This window comes from Sesamum indicum, linkage group LG6 (assembly GCF_026168435.1).
Source record: "Sesamum indicum cultivar Baizhima isolate 11 linkage group LG6, ASM2616843v1, whole genome shotgun sequence".
Taxonomy (NCBI): domain Eukaryota; kingdom Viridiplantae; phylum Streptophyta; class Magnoliopsida; order Lamiales; family Pedaliaceae; genus Sesamum; species Sesamum indicum.
Window position 1 is genome coordinate 22,353,204 of NC_142662.1, and position 18,780 is coordinate 22,371,983.

The window sequence follows — 18,780 nt, forward strand, 5'->3', positions numbered from 1 at the left end:
TAATTTGAGAATAAAATATTAATAATATAATGAAAGTTTAATTATTTGTTAATAATATATTAAATATTTCTATTATTTAAAAATGTCAGGTAAGATTACAATTTGTAGAATTGACAAAACCAATTAATTCTAGGTGTCTTGGTAATATAAGAATAGAAATATTACAAAATTATTAAAAATTTCAAATTCTAATAATGTTCTCTAGTCCACTGGTGCGTCGTTGGTGTTGGTTGAGGTATTTTTCTTTTCTTACCTACCAGTCCTGCTGGCTCGTTTCATACTTGATTATCTTTATCGACATAAAAATTATTTTATATATGATTTTTTATTTTTAATCATGATAATTAACTATAACGAAAAAATTATATATTTTTTGAGGATCTAATATTAATTTATTATTTTGCATACACTTTATTAAATAATATTTTTTTTGAATATTTTATTATAAATAATATAAAAAATTATGCACATGCAGAGAGTGCGCGCAAATTACTAGTTATAATAATGTTTCAGTCCCAGGACTTCAATAACTTTTTTTTGTTGGTATGTACATTAATTTAAAATAAACTATGATAGGAGACAATGTTAAAATTTGTGTGAATGTGGGATATTATTAAAATTTATAATATTAATTCAAATATTTTGAAATAATTATTCTTTTATCATAAAGTCCGTCACTATTGATATTTCCACTTCTTTACAAACTATGATATTACATAACGTTTTAATAAAAAATAATAATTTACTATTAAAACTAATTAAACATTTTATTACATTATTAAAAATATATTTGAAGTTAATAAATAATCGTTTTAAATAATTTATAGTGTCGTACTCCAAATAAAAACTCCACTATATTGATTTAAAAAAAAGAATTGAATTAGAATCATTACTCGAAAAACGACTCCAAGTCATCAAAATAGAAAAAATTCGGAAGTCGTCATTTGAAATAACGACTTCCAGTAGTTTTGTAAAAGTCTCAAATTTACTTTTGTATACTATTAAAATAATTTAAGTTATGGGATAATTACGATCTCCTCTTTTTATCTGGTATAATTATGCGTAAATTTTTTATGATTTGAAAAATTATATATCGTACTTCGAAAGTTTATTTTCGTCTATCAAATAAGTTCATATCAGTAAAAAATTTATCGGACGTTAACATAAAAATGGGATAAAAATTTGAATTTATCTTTTATTGACTAATTACTGATTTATTGCAGGTCTAATAAAATTTTTTATGACCAAATTACCCCTATACATCTCCATACATTAATGCATACGAGGAAGTATATATTCACCGTTATAAAGATCGTTTAATTGGAAAAAAAAATTATTTGACCTACAGTAAATCAATAATAAATTAATCATGATAAATATCAACTTCGTTCAATTTTTTTTGTTAATATCGGTGAATCTTAATTAATGGAATGACCTATTCGTTAGATGAAAATAAATTTTAAAGATACTAAAAGTAATTTTTCAAACCAAAAGAGGTATGTGTGTAAGTATATCAAACCTTATGGAAGAGAGGTGCACTTATCCCTTATGTAATTAATTTTAAAAAATATTAAATTTAAAAAAAAATCAGAAATTCTTTTTTAAATAAATAATGCAGGGCTGCAAGCAATGCTATTGACCCATCTCATTCAATGGCCTCGATGTCGTCAGGGCCATTGAATGGTGTTGATTCTTGCAGACCTCGCTGCATGCATGCCGGTAACGTACATCAGAAAGCATGCAGCGTGGTGTCCCTTTTTGTTGTGAAAATTATTTTAATAATATTTAAAAAAATTACAAAACTATTGCCGTTGAGGAACTTTTAATAAAACTCTGCATTTAAAAAAAAGAAAAAAATATTATTTTGATCTGTTAAGTATGCTTAATTTTAATTTTAGTTTGATAACTATGTCCATTTTTGTTTAGGTCCAGTAACTTACGAAATTGCTTAATTTTAGTTCTCTGACAGATTTTTTTGACAATTTTACCCCTATTAGTGCGTATGGATTAAAACTGCATTTCAAAAGTTGCATAGGGATAAAATTGTCCGAAAATCTACCAAAGGACTAAAAACAAACAATTTCGTAAGTTATTGGACCTAAATAAAAATGGACATAGTTATCAGATTAAAATTAAAATTAAACATAAAATAATACTTTTTCCAAAAAAAAAAATAAAAATAAAAACTTCAGTGTTAGGGTTATTTTGACTTACCCAGCACACGCTGACATAATTCAGCAGTTCAACGGAATATGGAACAGACAATGTCTGTCCCATTTTGCATGCTGATGGGACATATGCATACGTCTCATCAGATTTGACTGGTCCGTTTGAATTATAAGCGTTTTTCCATCTATAAATACCCCTTCTTTCGTCCTCATCGTGTCAAAAAATTTTATCTGCTTGTTCGAAAAAAATTTCATCCACTTGTTCGAAAAGAGGTTGAAGATTGACAAGGTGAATTGAAAATTTTTGCTGTCGGAACTAGTATTGTAAGTTTCATGTATTAAATTTTGTTATATTTATTCATTTTGCTGTTTTCGTTATGATATTATTAGTAATTCATTTTTTTTTTATGCATATTGTATTATGTTGTGAAGATATGATGGAGCAAAGCAGTATTGACATTATTATATACTTTGGAGGTCGAAGAAAATTAATTGATTCATATGATTGTGTGAGTTATGATCGGCCTCCAGTTGGATATATGAAAATATGTCGTAGTATTATATTTGTTGAACTACAGTCGATTATATATTAAGAACTTTGGCAATGATTTTCAGTTACAAATATATTTTAAATATACAACATATAATGCTGCTCGAAGATGAGACATAGTATTGCCAATTAAGATAGATCGGGATGTGTAGTTTTTTTTTCAATCCAGTGAGTGGATATAATACTGTTGATATTTATGTTGAAACAGAGAAAGTTTGTTATAATATTGTATCGGATGATCCTTTTGTTGGTAATTAGGAAACATACACATCAATGTCATCAAGATCAGATTAATCCAGCTTGCCAATAGTATCTAATGAGATGGGAAGGTTTGGGATAAATGAAGATTATGTAGGTTCTTCTACACACAACCAACAAGACGATGAGCATGTTAACATTGACCCTGAAGTCGATAATTTATTAAACAAAGATCCAATGGACTTTGAACAAGATGAGGTTGAAGCAGAAGGTCCAAATGATGATAATCCTGATAATGATGATGAAGTCAGCATTCCAATTATGTTGGATGTGCTCGATAGTAATGCTAATGGGTTGACAAACCACCAAGAAGAGGTATTTGATTTAAACATGCCTGCCACATCGGAGCCACCTTCTCTATATCCGGTTATCCTATTTTTCAGTACAACACATCCAGAGGTACCTGCCGACTCGATCGATATCCCTACTGGTAATTGGGGTAACCCGTATGACTCGAACGTTGGAGAGCTCGCATTAGGAATGATTTTCAAGAGTAAAGACCACTTAAAAGCAAGTGTTCAAGATTTCTCTGTACGTTTTGCAAGGCGAGAATATCGTGTGCTCGAGAGCTCATCAAAATTGTGGAAGGTTGTATGCAAATATGATGCAGAGACTGGATGTAATTGGATGCTACGAGCTATATACAAATCCAATATGGGGTTATTCAAGATTACCAGGTACGCGGGACCGCATACTTGCCTCATGAATGAGAGTTCTGTTGGCCATCGTAACTTAGGAAAGAATATGATTGCAACATATTTGCTTGATATGGTTTGTCAAGACCCAACATATGATATCAGGTATGTCCAGCAAAATGTGAAAGATTGGTTTGGTTTTGAAATTTCATATCATAAGGCTTGGCAAGCTTTGAAGGCGGCTAGAGAAGAGGTATATAGAACTCGGGAAAACTCTGTGCAGAAGTTTCCTAGGTAGGATGATTTTATCGTCAATTAGGCTTGTACGTAAATCTAACAGATCGTTGAAGGGAATCGGTGCGAGGGTTATAATATGAAACCATGCCTAGATTTGTAACACTTGCATTGGCCTAGCTATATTGATTTTCTCTCTCTGCCATATTGTACGCAACTCTCTATACAGATTAGCCAATATTATTGTACACCAATTTGAGATAACACTTCCATAAATGTCTTGAATAGGACGCAAATATAATAATGAGACAATATTACAGATAACAACAAAATATAATACCCCACAAACAGTGCATAAAGCGCATATTTATGCCTCTTGGAATACCACTCCAAAAAATTATCACCGTCACTCATGTTGGCAAGTAATATTCATCTTGGAACACCACCTCCAAAACAACATAATCTCAAACTAAAATAATATTAATTAAAGGAAGTTTGATAATGGTTAAAATTTGTAAGAATATTCCTATAATTTAATCTAATATCAAGAAGTATCAATGTAATACTCATATATATATATAGGGTAATTTATAATATATATAACTGAAATAGTTTATTTGTAAAAAAATATTTTGCAGTATTAGCACTTAAAATGCTCTTCTAATTGTAATGAGCTTCACAAATACGCTTGAAGCCGTATTTACTCTAAGGTCATATTGGGATGGCAAAATTCGAATTTAAAAAAAAATAGAAAAAAAATTTCAAATGACTTGATATTAAATAGATATGAAATTTATCATTATATTACAAAATATAGTGCAAAATGTGAATTCAAGAATTTGAAATCCTTTACAGTATAGAATTATCTAAACCAGTTCAATAGACTAATTATAGCTGTGAATTTGAAGTAAAGATTTTAAATTTGTCGATTCAAACACAATAAATTATTAGGTACAACATCCTATTTCATTGTTTAAATAGTGGAATTGGTGGCTTCTATAGCACGACGAAATTTGACCAATTTGGTTCAATTTTGACCGATTACTAATTTATGATAATTTTGAATTTTTTAATTATCAAGAAAAATTTTCATTGGTTAGAAAATCTCATTATTTTAAATTAATAATTTAATTCATATTTATCTACAAAATCATCTACACGATATTTTAATTATCAAGAAAAAAATCTTATTTGGTAAACGCATAATTTATTTTGAGTATATTCAATATATATTTTATATTTATCCGAAATCTTATCTCCTCTATTATAATTGAATTATTTAATTATAAAGAAAATCTTATTGGTTAGAAGTATCTATTATTTTAAATATATTTAATATTTATTTTATATTTATCTAAAATCTTATCTCCAATATTATAATTAATTTAAGTTGTATTTATCTTAAATAATTATCTAATAGTATTTTAAATGTATTAAATATTTACTTTGTGTATATCCAAAATTTTATACCAATATAATAACTAATTTAATTAATATTTATCCTACCTAAGGATCATGGACCGAAATCTTATACCAGCATAATAACTAATTAATTTATATTTATCCTACCTAATGATCATAGTCTCTTGAAACATGCTCCATTTTAAATATATTATACATTTTTTTTTATTCATAAAAATTTTTATTCAAGATTATAATTGAATTGCTTAATTATAAAAAAATCTTATTAGTATGATGTGTATGATTTTAGCATGGGTCCAACGATCTTAAATTTGGACAATGGACTTGGGTTGGTTAAGCAAAAGAATTTGAGAACTAGGACCTGCAAAAGAACATGTTAGCACTCCGACACTAGAGTTAGTTCCGAATTTAAAAATAAATAATTAAAGAATAAATGATAATGAGAAATTGAGATAAAAATAGGAATTTTGTGAGCAAAATATGGTCAGAATCCAAGTTGACTATTGCAGCAAGAATAGCAAAGTAATTTTTGGATTGTTGAAGGTGTCTCTGTAGAGGAATTGAAGGTGTTCCTATTGAAAAACTGCACATATATATATAGAGGGGGCGACCCCCTAGGTCGGAACTCTGCACACCTCCTTTATTCTCGATCAAGATAATCTTTCATCCTCCATCTGCCTCCACCCTTTTAGTTGTCTTTCTTTTAACTTATTAACAAAAGTTTCTATTCTTGCTCTCTAAATCATTTTAAATTATGTACTTTAATAAAGTTGATGAGGAAGATGAATTATATAAAGAAACAATATATTTAACTAATTCCTTTTTTTTATTTTTATATAGGGTTAGATATATGTAAAAAGCTGATCTATCTATTCAAAACTGCTATATTTTATTCATTAGAAATGAAAATTATATTTTGTGTAAAAGATTCATTTATAGCACCATATATTATAAAATTTTTTTATTTGATTTTAGAAAAAGAAAAAGATATATATCCGAGCATAGCACAAGTTCTACGCTAGTTCATGTTGATGTAAGATAACACAATGTACAGATCGGCCCCTGGCTTCTTTAAAGCGAAACATGTAATTTACCCCATATAATATGAAAAATGAGTAAAAAAATCTCTTGTAAAAAAAAAATAACAAATTAGATTTCTTTGTATTTTGGAAAATGAAGCAAATTATTTCATATCTAAATCATTGATAGGGAGATAATTACTTTATTTTTCAAATACAGAAAATAATTTACTAATTTTTTTCATAGAATTTTTTATGCATTTCACATGTGACAGACCCTAAATTACATTTAAACCCTTCTTTAAATGGCTGTCTTCAACGCTGTGTCTGCCTGCCTAGCTATATCTGGTGATCCGGAAACTGTCATCAACCTTTCTTGACTCGGCATCTATGAACTGCATGCAACAAAAAATAATTATGTCTGGAAATAAGAGTTTAGTGTGAAAGCAAGAAAAGTTTATAGCTGCTCGATCAATCTTGGACATATAGAGCGTTTTATATTTCCTACAAGGAAAAAATATAATTTTAGTTTCATAATTTAAGAGAGCAATATTCGATTTTGTACGAATGTATTACAGTCCTATGACTTTAAAATTTTGACAATTTTAATTTTTTCCGCTTTGATACTCATTTATTAGTAGATTTTTTGTTTTTTTTTTCCATTTGAACTCATTTCAATAATTCTTTCAGTAGGGTGCAATAGCTATAGCTCGTCAATTAATAATAAATCTTTAAAATGAGCAAATGGAAAGGAGGGGAAAAAAATGTTATAATCCTTTAATTTAAATTCGTGTCTGAAATTAAAATTGAATGGAAAATTTTTAGTTTTCTTTCGAACTAATACCAATTCATCCCTTGTTTTGTTCCATACTTGTCATAATCAAATCCATCGAATTATTGTTCGAATTGATATAAACATGAATCATGATTGATAAGGAGTGCTTGAACATATACTTGTGATTGCATTAATTTGATTTGTACATGATTCAGTTAAATTGCAGTTTTAGTCTGTAATTTAGAGGTTGAAATTTTTTGTCCTCCACGAATTGATTTACATGACTAAAATTACAATACAATTAGGTCATTTGCAGGTCACATACAATTTACAAACCAAAATGACAAAAATTATTAAAAGTTTGAAGATACACAACTAAATTACGAAAATCAATTCGCATTAGAGCAAAATTACCAAAATTTTGAAGTCACATAATTACGAAAATCACTTGATGTAGGACCAAATATACCATTCATTCTAAGTTAAGGGACTAAAACCATAATTTTTTTCCTTGGTAGAATCTAACAAGGAAATTCAAATAAACTGACCTCGACTATAAGCTCTTCCTTGGTCGCATGCGCTCTTATGTATCCAAACTGAGAAATCCTGCACAAGCTCCAACTGTTATCCTGTAACATCAAAGCAATTTTATGTCAAAACCAATTAAATTCACAATCTCACTTCTATGCATAAAATGTGGGCAATCAACCTCTGTTGAGGTGACATAAATAAGTTCAAGATCATGAGTTCGGATCACACTAAATGTGAAAGGTATTTGTCTTACTTATAAACTTATTGATCGAATCGATTATATGCCAGTTGTAATGGGTATTTGTCTAAAAAGGAAACCTTTGTTGAAGAAGAGCCTTACGTTCGTGGAGAAACTGTCCAATGTAAACCCCGCCATTCCAATGACAGCGTGAACCGGTGCGCTGTAGTTCGCGTTATTGTATGTGTCTACTCCGTTTCGGTCTTTTGTGGGCATTGCTTTGCATTCTTGCTGATAAACGGCACAGGTCCGCTCGTAGTTGTGAACGTGCCCGAAAAGAGCCAGATCAACCTAGGGCATGTATATTGCCTATCATAATCATTTGAAATCAACTAAGGAAGACGATGTTCTACAGCTAGTACTAATGAAATGAAATCATTGGTCATGCAGTATACCTTGTTTGCTAGTAGCAAGGGCTCGACAGCGTCGACGAAGTCTCTGTCAACGCTGGGCAGAATGGGCAGTCCAGGGCTGGATGTGTACATCGGCCTGTGCCTATAAGGCCATGCCCAAATATATTAGGAAACCGTAACATAGAGAATGCAACATGTGCAAGAAGTTAAATGGACCGGATTTTCTATTATAATTCCTATTGCATCTTCTATTTCATTTTACGTATACATGTCAAGTATATAAAATTTTTTATTAAATAAAATTAATGATGCTTTATACTCGTGGTATGTATATGTATGTGAAATTGCATTAAAAATCCAAGTGCAAGAAGATAGAAATTTTAATTATGGAATAAATGCTTCCAAGTGAGAAGTTTACTGCCAGAGACAATAAAGTTAAATGTTAAAAGACCAAAATTCTACCTTAAAAAGTTAAAAGACGAAAATATTAAATGACCTAATTAAATTATATATAGAAAAAAAAAGTACATTTAATCCTAATTATCTACGTTGGCACCTGGTCTTACTCAAACACGTGTCAGAGCTCCATCGACCATGTGGGTCTCATATTCATATTCGCACGTGTTCCACATTGTAGCAACAAATACGTACTTAAATCGAGGAACCAAATCTTCAAGAGAAATCGATCCAACTTACCCTGCGAAAATCAACCAAGGAGTTGTTGTTCTATCTACGGCAGCCATGTCCTTATTCATCCACTCGTACTGCACATGAAACAACTATTATAAGGAGATAGAACAAACAAGAAAAAGAGAGCTATGAGCCTGCAATCTATACAGGCTTAATTAAGTTCAAATAAAGTACCTGTTCTGAATTTACAGACCAATTGTGTTCTGTGGAAATGACAGTAAAATGGACACTCCCTTGTTCTATAGAATACCATGGCTTATCCTGTGCTGCTGTTGGCATTGGAAAGTAAGTCTCATAAGGAACTCCGCATTCTCCGCCTGAGTCTGGAGTTATGTATACCGATCCTGAGTCCACATAATCCCTGAAAATTCCATAGAATAAGTAGTATCAACGACACGAAACTTATTCAAATGCATGATGCATCTTAGTCGGGGAAATAGCATAGGATCAGTACATTTTTTATCCCATTAGTCATCGTTCTTATTAATGACCCCATTAGTTATAAAAATTTCCACTTTAATTTGGTAATTTTGTCAGATTCTAGTAGTATTTTGATAGAAAATGACATGTGCTGTCAACTCCCGGACACATCGTAAGTACATGGCTTTTTCCTTCAAAAACAACGAAATGACTATAAATGTGACAAAAGAAATGTATTGACCTAAAATATAGAACGAAAAATGCCATTTTTTTCATCTTAATCGGTACATATAAAAAGGGTTATGATAAAAAGATGTATTTCAGACAATAGACGACAGTACCTCTCATGGTTGCCGATGGCCGTCATGTAAGAAACTTGGGAGGCCAAAGGGCTGATGAGGTTAAGGAAGAAGTCCCATTCGACTAGAAATCCTGTGGCGTAGCTGATGTCTCCAATGTGGAAAATAGAGTCGATACTGCCCGAGGATACTTCATCGGCCATTGCTTTGGTAACTGATACGGATCCCGGCTACATGTGTAGTTAATTATGCAACACAAGGATCAAGCGCTACAAAAAAATTGTTCATTCTCTACGCTATAAATCACTATGATTTTATAAAACTCATAGTAAGTTAATACTATCTATCACCGTCAGACAGATGCGATATGAAAATTTAAAATTTGATTACCGTTAATGAACCTTCGTCATGATTTTATCTATAGCCAAAATATTTGTCACGATTTTTAGTTATAGTAAATATTTTGGCTTCGTTTGCAGAAACCACAGCTAGTAGCCGTTGCACAGCCATGGTTAATTAGTATCCGCCACCTTTATTCTTACTTTTAACTATGATAACCACAATGTAGAGTCAGTCATATTTCTTCTAGTGTTGTCATGTTTGATATTACTATTCTTACACAACACAAACAACCTTTAATCTGTGATTAAATTACAAAAATCACCCCCAATTCTTGAATGATTTCACTGTCAAATTATTTATTTATTTGAATTGAAAGCATTATACATAAACGCAAATATCCCTAGAAAAACATGACTGCCCGTCAATGTCGCGATAATGAGAACACACCATCGACAGGGGATGTTTGTGTAATTATTCAAATAATGCAGGCGGATACTATAATTTGAGCATAGTTAGAGGGTGTAAAATAAAATTATCCAAACATTTTTGGTGGAAACATATACATTGCATGCGCAGTGTTTATGTACCTGGATGTAGTGTTCTACAGAGGAATCAAGAGGAGCCTTTCCCATATCACCATAAGCAAGAAACGTCAGCTCGTTCGATCCCCCGGCAGGTGGTGTTCTCAACGTAACTTCATCGCTCCATCCAACTGAATCACTGCGCATCAAATACTTTTCCAGCAATCATATTTGGTGGAATGTCAATCCACGATAAATCCAGCAAAAGAAATCATGGTTGCTTATCTTTTGCCCGTGATACGTTAAAAGGAAAAATTGTAATTTTCGTCCTACAAATATGAGGGAATGACGTTTTTTATATTCACTGAGAATTCATTTCAGCAATGAAAGAAAATAACGGCAAATTGAAACTTTTGGTGTCCTCAGAAATTACAATTTTTATCTAAAAATATCACGTGTGTGTCACGTGAAGGTTCCAGGCGATAAATGTCCTTAATGTGCTATTTTTTTTTAAAAAAATTTTTTTTTGTTTCATTGCCAAAATAAATTCTAAGTGGACCAGAAATGCCACTCACCCGCATATACTTATGGGACGAAAATCGTACTGTTTCCTATGTTAAAATGTACGTAGAAGCAAAATTTCTCGAGACATTGTTGTGGCTTAAGTATATATCCCTTGTTATGTTGGTTGGGGATTTAGGAATTTGTTTAGTACTTCTTAGTCACTAGAAAAAGGCAAAATATATTTTTAGTATTATAAAATAGGGGTAGAATTTATTTTGGTACTACAATTATGGTAGGTGTCGTTTTTAGTTCATAATCACGTATTTTTAGTTCCAAAAAGTCACATGTATTGTGGTTTTGACACTAAAAAGACGTAATTCGGGGACTAAAAAGACCCAAAATCACATTTTTTGGGACTAAAAAAATATAATTTTGAGTTTTTATGAGACTAAAAGCATCATCTGCCATAGTGTGGTACCAAAACAAATCCTGACCTTAATTTATGGGATCAAAAAAATATTTTACCCAACCTAAAAAAAATATAATTTTTTTTTTTCGTTTTGATTTATAACAACAAGAACGAAACATTAGATATAACTAAAAATGATGTCAAATATTTTGTTTGTGAGTGATGTTAGGAAGTTAGAGTAGTATACCTTCCATATTTGTAGGAGTAAGTGGAGGAAGGATTGAGCCCTGTCATGACTGCTGAATGGATGTAGCCAGGGTCATGCCACCCGAAATCAATGGCAGGACTTTCTAACAGGGAACCTGTGTGTTTTAATTGATCAAGAAATTTACAAAACATCATAGTATCAGAACATTTAATTTGGCAGCATTAATAAAAAAAACCGAACACGAGTTTGCTGCAATATATGTATCCAATCCAGCTCAAAAAGCAGATACTTCATAAAATGATACTCCTTTTTCTTGTTCCCAAATAATTCAACATTAAAAAAAAATTGAAATACTTTATTAGATGACCGTCCCATCTAAAAATTTAAATTGTTATATAGAAGAATCATTTAATATTAATACTTTAACATATTGCATGTAAAATATTTCTTTTATTAATGAGTGGCAATAAAATCGACTGGCATGAATTTAATATCATGTTAAATGATCACTTCGTTTAAAAGTTCAAACAGTTAAATGTTAGAAAACTGTATCGTCTAAAAGTTTAGACTGTCCTAAACAAATTAAAAATTTGATATTTACATGTGAAAATACTCACTGGTGCACATGTCAGCTTGTGAAAATGTAGAAACTGAGGAGCTGGCTTTCTGGCCATTTCCGTATTGAACTTGTTGAGGCTTTTCATCTCCACTCACCCATGTTAATCTCATCTGTCATTATTCCAATCAACATCATCTGTTACACTCTATGTAAGAACATGGAAATGGTATTTTTTCCTCCCATAATATATCTTTAATATATTTTTAGTTTTATTATTTATAAAATTTTAAACAATAGTCGAACAACGCCAAAAGTCTCAATTTCAGTGGACTTGCCAACTTCCATTAAAAAATTGATAGAAAAAATCACGTACGAGTAACCTAGCTATTATATTTCCAAAATGGAGAGAAACGACTGCGTGATTTGCACGTTTTTTTTTTTTTTTTGTCAATTTTCTAAAGGAAGTTATTAAGTGGACTGAAAGTGAAAATTTTCTAAAATCCCATAAGGACTGAGATTAAAAGTGAACATGGTCTAAATAAATTATGGAACGAAAAATACAAATTTGGCGTAAAAACAGATACTCATACCACTAGAAAAAATTGACATTTAACCATACTTAATTGTCATAATTAAAATAAAATAGTCATTGATTATGGTCACACAATGATTGTTGGCCGTGATTTTTGAGAGTGTAGCTAAAACATTGACCATGACAAAAATCGTTTTTATGGTGGATACCGTAAGTTTTTACATCGATTTTTATTTAACCGTAGTTAATAATAATTATATATCATGATTTTAGTTCATAGTTAATAAAACTATAGTCAATAAATTTTTTTATTTTTTTAGAAAATACATAAATTTAAACGTCAAGCCATTAAGAAAGTTGCAGGTATATACAACTGATGTAGAAGACATGAACATCAAGTTTTGGTTAGAGATTTTGACTACTGAATTTTCCTTCTTGGGGAACTCCTAATCTTATTTGGAGGTATTTTTAAAGACATATTATGGAAATGTGGTCCAAAAAGTTGAGAATAAGATGTCTTCATGTCATTGTGATGTTGAAAACGTAGTTGAAAACTTTATGTTATTTCCAAACCTTAATTGATAAAGAATTAATTACTTTTCTTGTGGGAAAAAAAAGAGAAAGATGAAAATTAGGATTTTGAAAAATGGTGTAAGTTTTTTTCTTGTCAATAGATAATTTCATATGAAAACATAAATATAAAGACAACTGGAAAGTAATACAAAAGAAAACAATCACCAACAGATGCTTGGGGTTCGAAAACGCATAGGATGTTTGCAAATGTTGAAAATAAATTAAAAAAAAAAGTGTTTTTGTTTGGTATTGTTTAAATTAAATTGATTTAAGCTAAAGTGAAAATAAGTCACTATTAATTTCTATAATTTATTGATAAAATTGTACGTAAATTATTTTTCTAAACACTTCAATTTTTTCTTTTAAGTTTTTTAGGTTGAATTAAAATTCATATTCGTCTTCGATTGGCTTGCAAATTTATCATAGGTTAAATAAATCTTTTCTAACCAAACTACCATTGTAAATGCGAATATATACCCTCTTTACACCCATTAGCATGTGGCGATGTATAAGGGTAGTTTGATAGAAAAGATTTGTTTGACATGTAATAAGAATAAGTCAATTGAGGATAAATATAAAGATTCATTAATTTTTTTTTGCAGATATCAATAAATTAAATGAATTTTGGCTAATGAAAACTTATTTATTGGACGAAAACAAACGTCAGAAATACTAAAAATAATTTTTCAAATCATAAAAAATTTATATGTAATTACATTAAATTTTAAAATAAGAAAATAGAATTATCCCTATTTTTAATGAGTGGAAATGCATCAAAAGCTTCAACAAAAATCTTGGTATTCCGTCACAGTTGTTTGATTAATTAGATGGTTATTTGTCAATTATAAAACTCGTTGTCTCATTTATATCTATAGTTACCTTTTCTTCAAGAAATTGGCAAAAGAGGGTGTCCAATTTTCATGCAATTAAATTCTAATTACTACTCTCCTAACTATAAAAACGACGAAAAATAAATAAATATTTTATTCCTTTTATAATATCGTTTCTATAAATAAATAAATATCTACTAGCTGTCGTACCATGATGTTTCTACGTGTATACAATAAATATTTTTTTATATTTTAAATATATTATAAATAAAAATAAAATATACATATCAATACATCACATTCCACATACAAAATAATAATAATAATAATAATAATTATAATAATAATAACAATAACTTTAATAATAATAAAGAAAACTAACTTGAGGTATTGTCAACATAACAAAAAAATTGGTCTCATTCATCCAGTTTTACGATCCTCCATACATAGAAAAAGTTGTACTCGTTTCAAATTTTGAAACGCTTTAGAAAAAAGGAAAGAAACTTTACCGAAAATCTCCGTAAAAGTATAATTTTGTTAGTCACCAACTCGAATTTATATTTTTAAAGTATTATTTTATGATGAAATTTATTTAATTTATAAAAATAATATATATATATTTTAAACTAGCTAGCACCGAGAATGCCACGTATTGCTAAAATATATAAATAGGATAAAAATACAATTTATCCCCCTGAAATATGTGAAATGAGTCAAAAAATTTCCATGAAAAATAAAATAGTAAATTTTTCCCTATCTAAACCATTGATCAGAGGTAATTTGTTTCATTTTTTAAAATATAAGGAATAATTTACTAGCTTTTTTTTTTCACAAAAAAATATTTACTTATTTCAGAGAAGTAAATTGCATTTAATTCTGTGTATGCACGTATGTATAGTAAGTGGGTGGTACATACATACCGATGTTCCGGTGGAATCTGTACTAGATATGTGGCCATACAAGGGCTTGTTTGGATTGGCGAAGGCCACCGGGAGGGATCTTTTCAAAATGCAGGGTGTCTGAAATCCACCACCAAACAGCACGAACTCGATGTCTGTCCGAATGTTGATGACATGAAAGGATAAAGAAGCTCCACACGTGGTTTTCACGCATTTTCGGCCCTCATACTTCTTGCACTCTTTCTTGCTGCAATTGAGGTAATCTGGGTCGTTGCTCACGTATTGTGCCTGTGATTTCATGAACATAAAGAAAGGATAGCAAATTTGGTCACCAAAATAAAAAAGAAATAATTAAAAATTCAATACGAAAAAACAAGCAAAATACCACTTTTGCCCCTTCAGAAGTTGGGCTTAATGTAATTTACCCCCTATAGTATTGCAAAAGAGTAAATTATCATCTGTGATATTGCAAAAGAGTAAATTACTTCCGTGTACTTTTTAAAATAAAACGATTTACCTTCTTACCTAAAGAGGTAAATTGCTTTATTTTAAAAAATACAAAGAGATTGCTATTAAGGGGGGTTGCTTGTATTTTTTTCTTTAGCAGTTAGGAAAATCACATAAAAGGAATAGAATCCCGCCTCTTTTTCTGTCGATTGGCTTGGATCGAACCACCCAATTTGACCCAAAGACCCATAATTGGGGTCATTGATTGAATGACATGTGGCACCAATTGGGCCGTAGTCCCAAAGTGGGCAATGGTACAGCAAAGGGTGCCTATGAGTAGTCCCATATTAATTATCCAGGTATATTGACTAGTATGTTATAATTTATCACGAGGGTATTTGTATGCCAAATTTTAAATAATACAGCTATAATTAATTTATTCTTAAATTTTTAAATAATGTGAGATTAAAATATTAAAAATTAAAATAATTTAAATCTCATAAGCATCTTATTTTATAAAAGAAATGTTTGAGGTGACGTTTTATGAATTAGATATGGTATGTGGGGGCAATAGATTTAGGGTTTGGGGGTGTAGGTGAAGGACAATAAATGTCACCAATATATACAACAAGAATGCACATGCACTAATTAAATGATCAACCAAATCAACTGTTGGGAGAGGTTGTTAGTTGATAATTGCATTTACGTGATTCTCAATAACATATATACCTCGTGGATCCCGAAAGCATGACTATAATAAAATAAAAAAGGAAAACATATTATAAAATTTTATTATATTTATTTAATTAAGTATAATAGTTGAAAAATCAAATGAATAATTACTCCAGAGTTAATTTTAAATGTGTGTAATAAGAGTTTATTGACATACCAATTGGGATAAATAAGTTATTTTATAAAAAAAAAATAAAATAAAATATAATATTTAAGAATATTATAATCCGTAAGCTTTCTGTCAACCCAAATAATTATTATAGGGAAAAAAATTGTAAGTTTAGTCTTGAAATTTAGGAAATGTGGTATTTTTTTATTCTGTATGAATTGATTTTTGTAGTTTAGTCTTTGTAACTCTACAATTTTGATAATTTTAGTCATTTTTTTTGCTAATTTTATTGAAAAATTGCATGAGACTTGCATATGACTTACTTAAATTTCAACGTTAGTCCTGTAATCAATTTGCACATGACAAAAAATTAATGCAAACTCTTATAACTTACAGGACTAAAAATGAAAACGTCACATAAGTTACAGAACTGAAATTGTAGCTTAATTGGGTCATACACAAGTCATATTTTCAGTTAATTTTTGGTTGAAAAAGGATGAAAATTGACAAAGTCTTAAAGTATTATAGAACTAAATTGCAAAAATCAATTCACGCAGGATCAAAAATATATCCCCGAAAATCAATACACTAATCAAAATTGCATTTTTTTGTATTATAGGGGTTTCTTTTTGATAAACTGTGTAGATTTTATGCTACATCTACGATCGAAACGCACCCAGTAGGTACGTGTGGACGTTTATTTTTTTTTTCGGAATAATTGAGGTTTGGTGTAATTACACGTATACCCCCTGTATTTAAAAAATTATATCTAGCATCCCTAAGGTTTGTTTCCATTTAACAAATAAGTCCGTCCACTAGTCAAAATTCACCGAATTTGTTGATATTAACAAAAAAATAAAAAAATATTCTATATTTACCCCCAATTAACTTATTACTGATTTATGATCAAATTACCCTCATATGTCTTCTCGCATTAATACATGTAAGGAGGTATATCCTCACTGTTATAAGGGTAGTTTAGTCGGAAAAAATAATTTGAGCTACAATAAATTAGTAATAAGTCAATCGGGGGTAAATATCAATTTTCATTCAATTTTCTGTTAATATCGACAAATCAATGAATTTTGACTAACGGAAGGATTTAATTGTTAGAGGAAGCAAACATCGGAACTGCTAGATGTAATTTCTCAAACCACATGGGGTTTATATGTAATTACACTATATCTCAGCATAGGGGAGTATAATTATCCCTAGTTTTCTATTGTATTATTTAATTGAATGTAAATAAATAACCGAACAAAATTGATAAAATGAATTAACTTTAAATGTGTATAAATAAAAAACAATTATTTGTGGAAGAAATGATTAAACATAATAAGGGGCATTTTAAGCGAGCTATATTCTATCAACACGTAATTATATATATATAATATAGTTTAAAAATCTCCTCATCTTAATAAATAGTTCAGATAATTTTGCGTTAATTATGTAATAATCAGAGATAACTGGACGCAAAGTGGTCTCACCTTAACAGGATAGTGGCAGAGAAGAGGAAGACTGCTAAAATCCCCCGTCTGTTCGTACTTTATTGCATTCTCTATGCACGTTTTCACACTGTAAAACCCCCCACAACAAAACGGACTTAAAGAATTAATACGCCACGTGTATAATATTTTTTTATTGATAAAATTAATAATATCATATTTATACACGTAATCGTATTTATATAAAAAAATAAAATACAAAATACAATAGGAATTGAAATACGAAATTCAGTCCGTCTTAAACGTTTGAAAATAGTTAGAATAGGCCAATATGGATTCTTGATGCTATTATATATGGTATAATATTTGAAATGTGTGTGTATAATTAATTTTAAATTCAAAAAATAAATAAAAAAAATTAAGAAAATATATAGAAGAAAGTTATGGCAAACTATTGGAAGAAGAGGAAAGAAAAAAAGATACGGAAATTGAGAAAAGAAGAATATAAATAATTAAAAAAATAAAATAACACAAAAAATATTTATATATATATAGAGAGAGATGGTGAAAGAGTGCCGTTCAATTATATGAAAGTATAGATATATAGTAATGCGTACTTGGAATGAGAAGGTGAGATCATGGCCACCCAATCGCCGGTGGAAGGGAGCAGAACTCCGGTGATGTTCACCGTCACGTATTCATCGTCGGAGAGGGTGGTGTGGCCGTCGACGGAGCTGATGTTCACTTGGAGAAACGGGTTGTTCCCGGGGCAGTTGATCAAATGCCTCCGGTTGACAAGACGAAACTCCGATATGGCCGTGTGGTTGCGGAGGTGGATGGTGCTCCGGAGCAGGCTTTCCGACAGGGATGAAGACGACGTCTTCACAATGATGATGAAAACAAGCATGAAAAATCTGAAAACCCTAAATGCAGCAGTTGGCATGGTGATGAAGAGAAAAGGGAGGGGTAGAGAGGTGATAGACTTTTTAATTATGATGAATGGGGTGTGTGTCGAAGCACCAAACATTACTTATACACAAATATGATTGTGATAGTATTTTCATTCACATTTCAAATA

The 18,780-nt window shown here is 30.2% G+C and overlaps 2 protein-coding genes across 4 annotated transcripts; one reads left to right on the top strand and one right to left on the bottom strand.

The window, feature by feature from the left end:
• The first annotated feature begins 2,340 nt into the window (after positions 1-2,340).
• LOC148787914 (uncharacterized) lies at positions 2,341-4,109 on the top strand. 2 transcript variants are annotated; one of them, XM_088881919.1, is made up of 2 exons: positions 2,341-2,457; positions 2,977-4,109. In XM_088881919.1, the coding sequence occupies exon 2, from the start codon at positions 3,040-3,042 to the stop codon at positions 3,907-3,909; it is 870 nt and encodes a 289-aa protein (XP_088738045.1). In that variant the 5' UTR covers positions 2,341-2,457; positions 2,977-3,039; the 3' UTR covers positions 3,910-4,109. The 2 variants fall into 2 exon arrangements, with proteins under 2 accessions (XP_088738045.1, XP_088738044.1); XM_088881918.1 differs by having other exon boundaries at positions 2,383-2,492.
• Positions 4,110-6,488: 2,379 nt separating this feature from the next.
• Positions 6,489-18,780, bottom strand: LOC105163829 (putative inactive purple acid phosphatase 27). Of its 2 annotated transcripts, XM_011082319.3 has the most exons (13): positions 18,320-18,779; positions 17,745-17,832; positions 14,991-15,257; positions 12,194-12,305; positions 11,616-11,730; positions 10,522-10,654; positions 9,635-9,822; positions 9,048-9,234; positions 8,880-8,947; positions 8,226-8,325; positions 7,933-8,121; positions 7,610-7,690; positions 6,489-6,681 (listed from the first exon to the last, which is right to left on the bottom strand). In XM_011082319.3, exons 1-13 carry the CDS (start codon positions 18,727-18,729, stop codon positions 6,622-6,624), a joined length of 1,998 nt encoding a protein of 665 aa, XP_011080621.1. In that variant the 5' UTR covers positions 18,730-18,779; the 3' UTR covers positions 6,489-6,621. The 2 variants fall into 2 exon arrangements, with proteins under 2 accessions (XP_011080621.1, XP_011080622.1); XM_011082320.3 differs by lacking the exons at positions 6,489-6,681; positions 7,610-7,690 and having other exon boundaries at positions 8,003-8,139; positions 18,320-18,780.

What these genes read in the sequence shown, in the direction of transcription:
- LOC148787914 (XM_088881919.1), top strand. Translation starts at nt 3,040, where the DNA reads ATGGGAAGGTTTGGGATAAATGAAGATTATGTAGGTTCTTCTACACAC.
- LOC105163829 (XM_011082319.3), bottom strand. Translation starts at nt 18,729, where the DNA reads ATGTTTGGTGCTTCGACACACACCCCATTCATCATAATTAAAAAGTCT. An exon ending in ATCTCACCTTCTCATTCCAA is followed by an intron (nt 17,833 to 18,319) that starts GTACGCATTACT and finishes GGGGTTTTACAG; the next exon opens with TGTGAAAACGTGCATAGAGA. An exon ending in GGTCTGTAAATTCAGAACAG is followed by an intron (nt 8,948 to 9,047) that starts GTACTTTATTTG and finishes TTTCATGTGCAG; the next exon opens with TACGAGTGGATGAATAAGGA.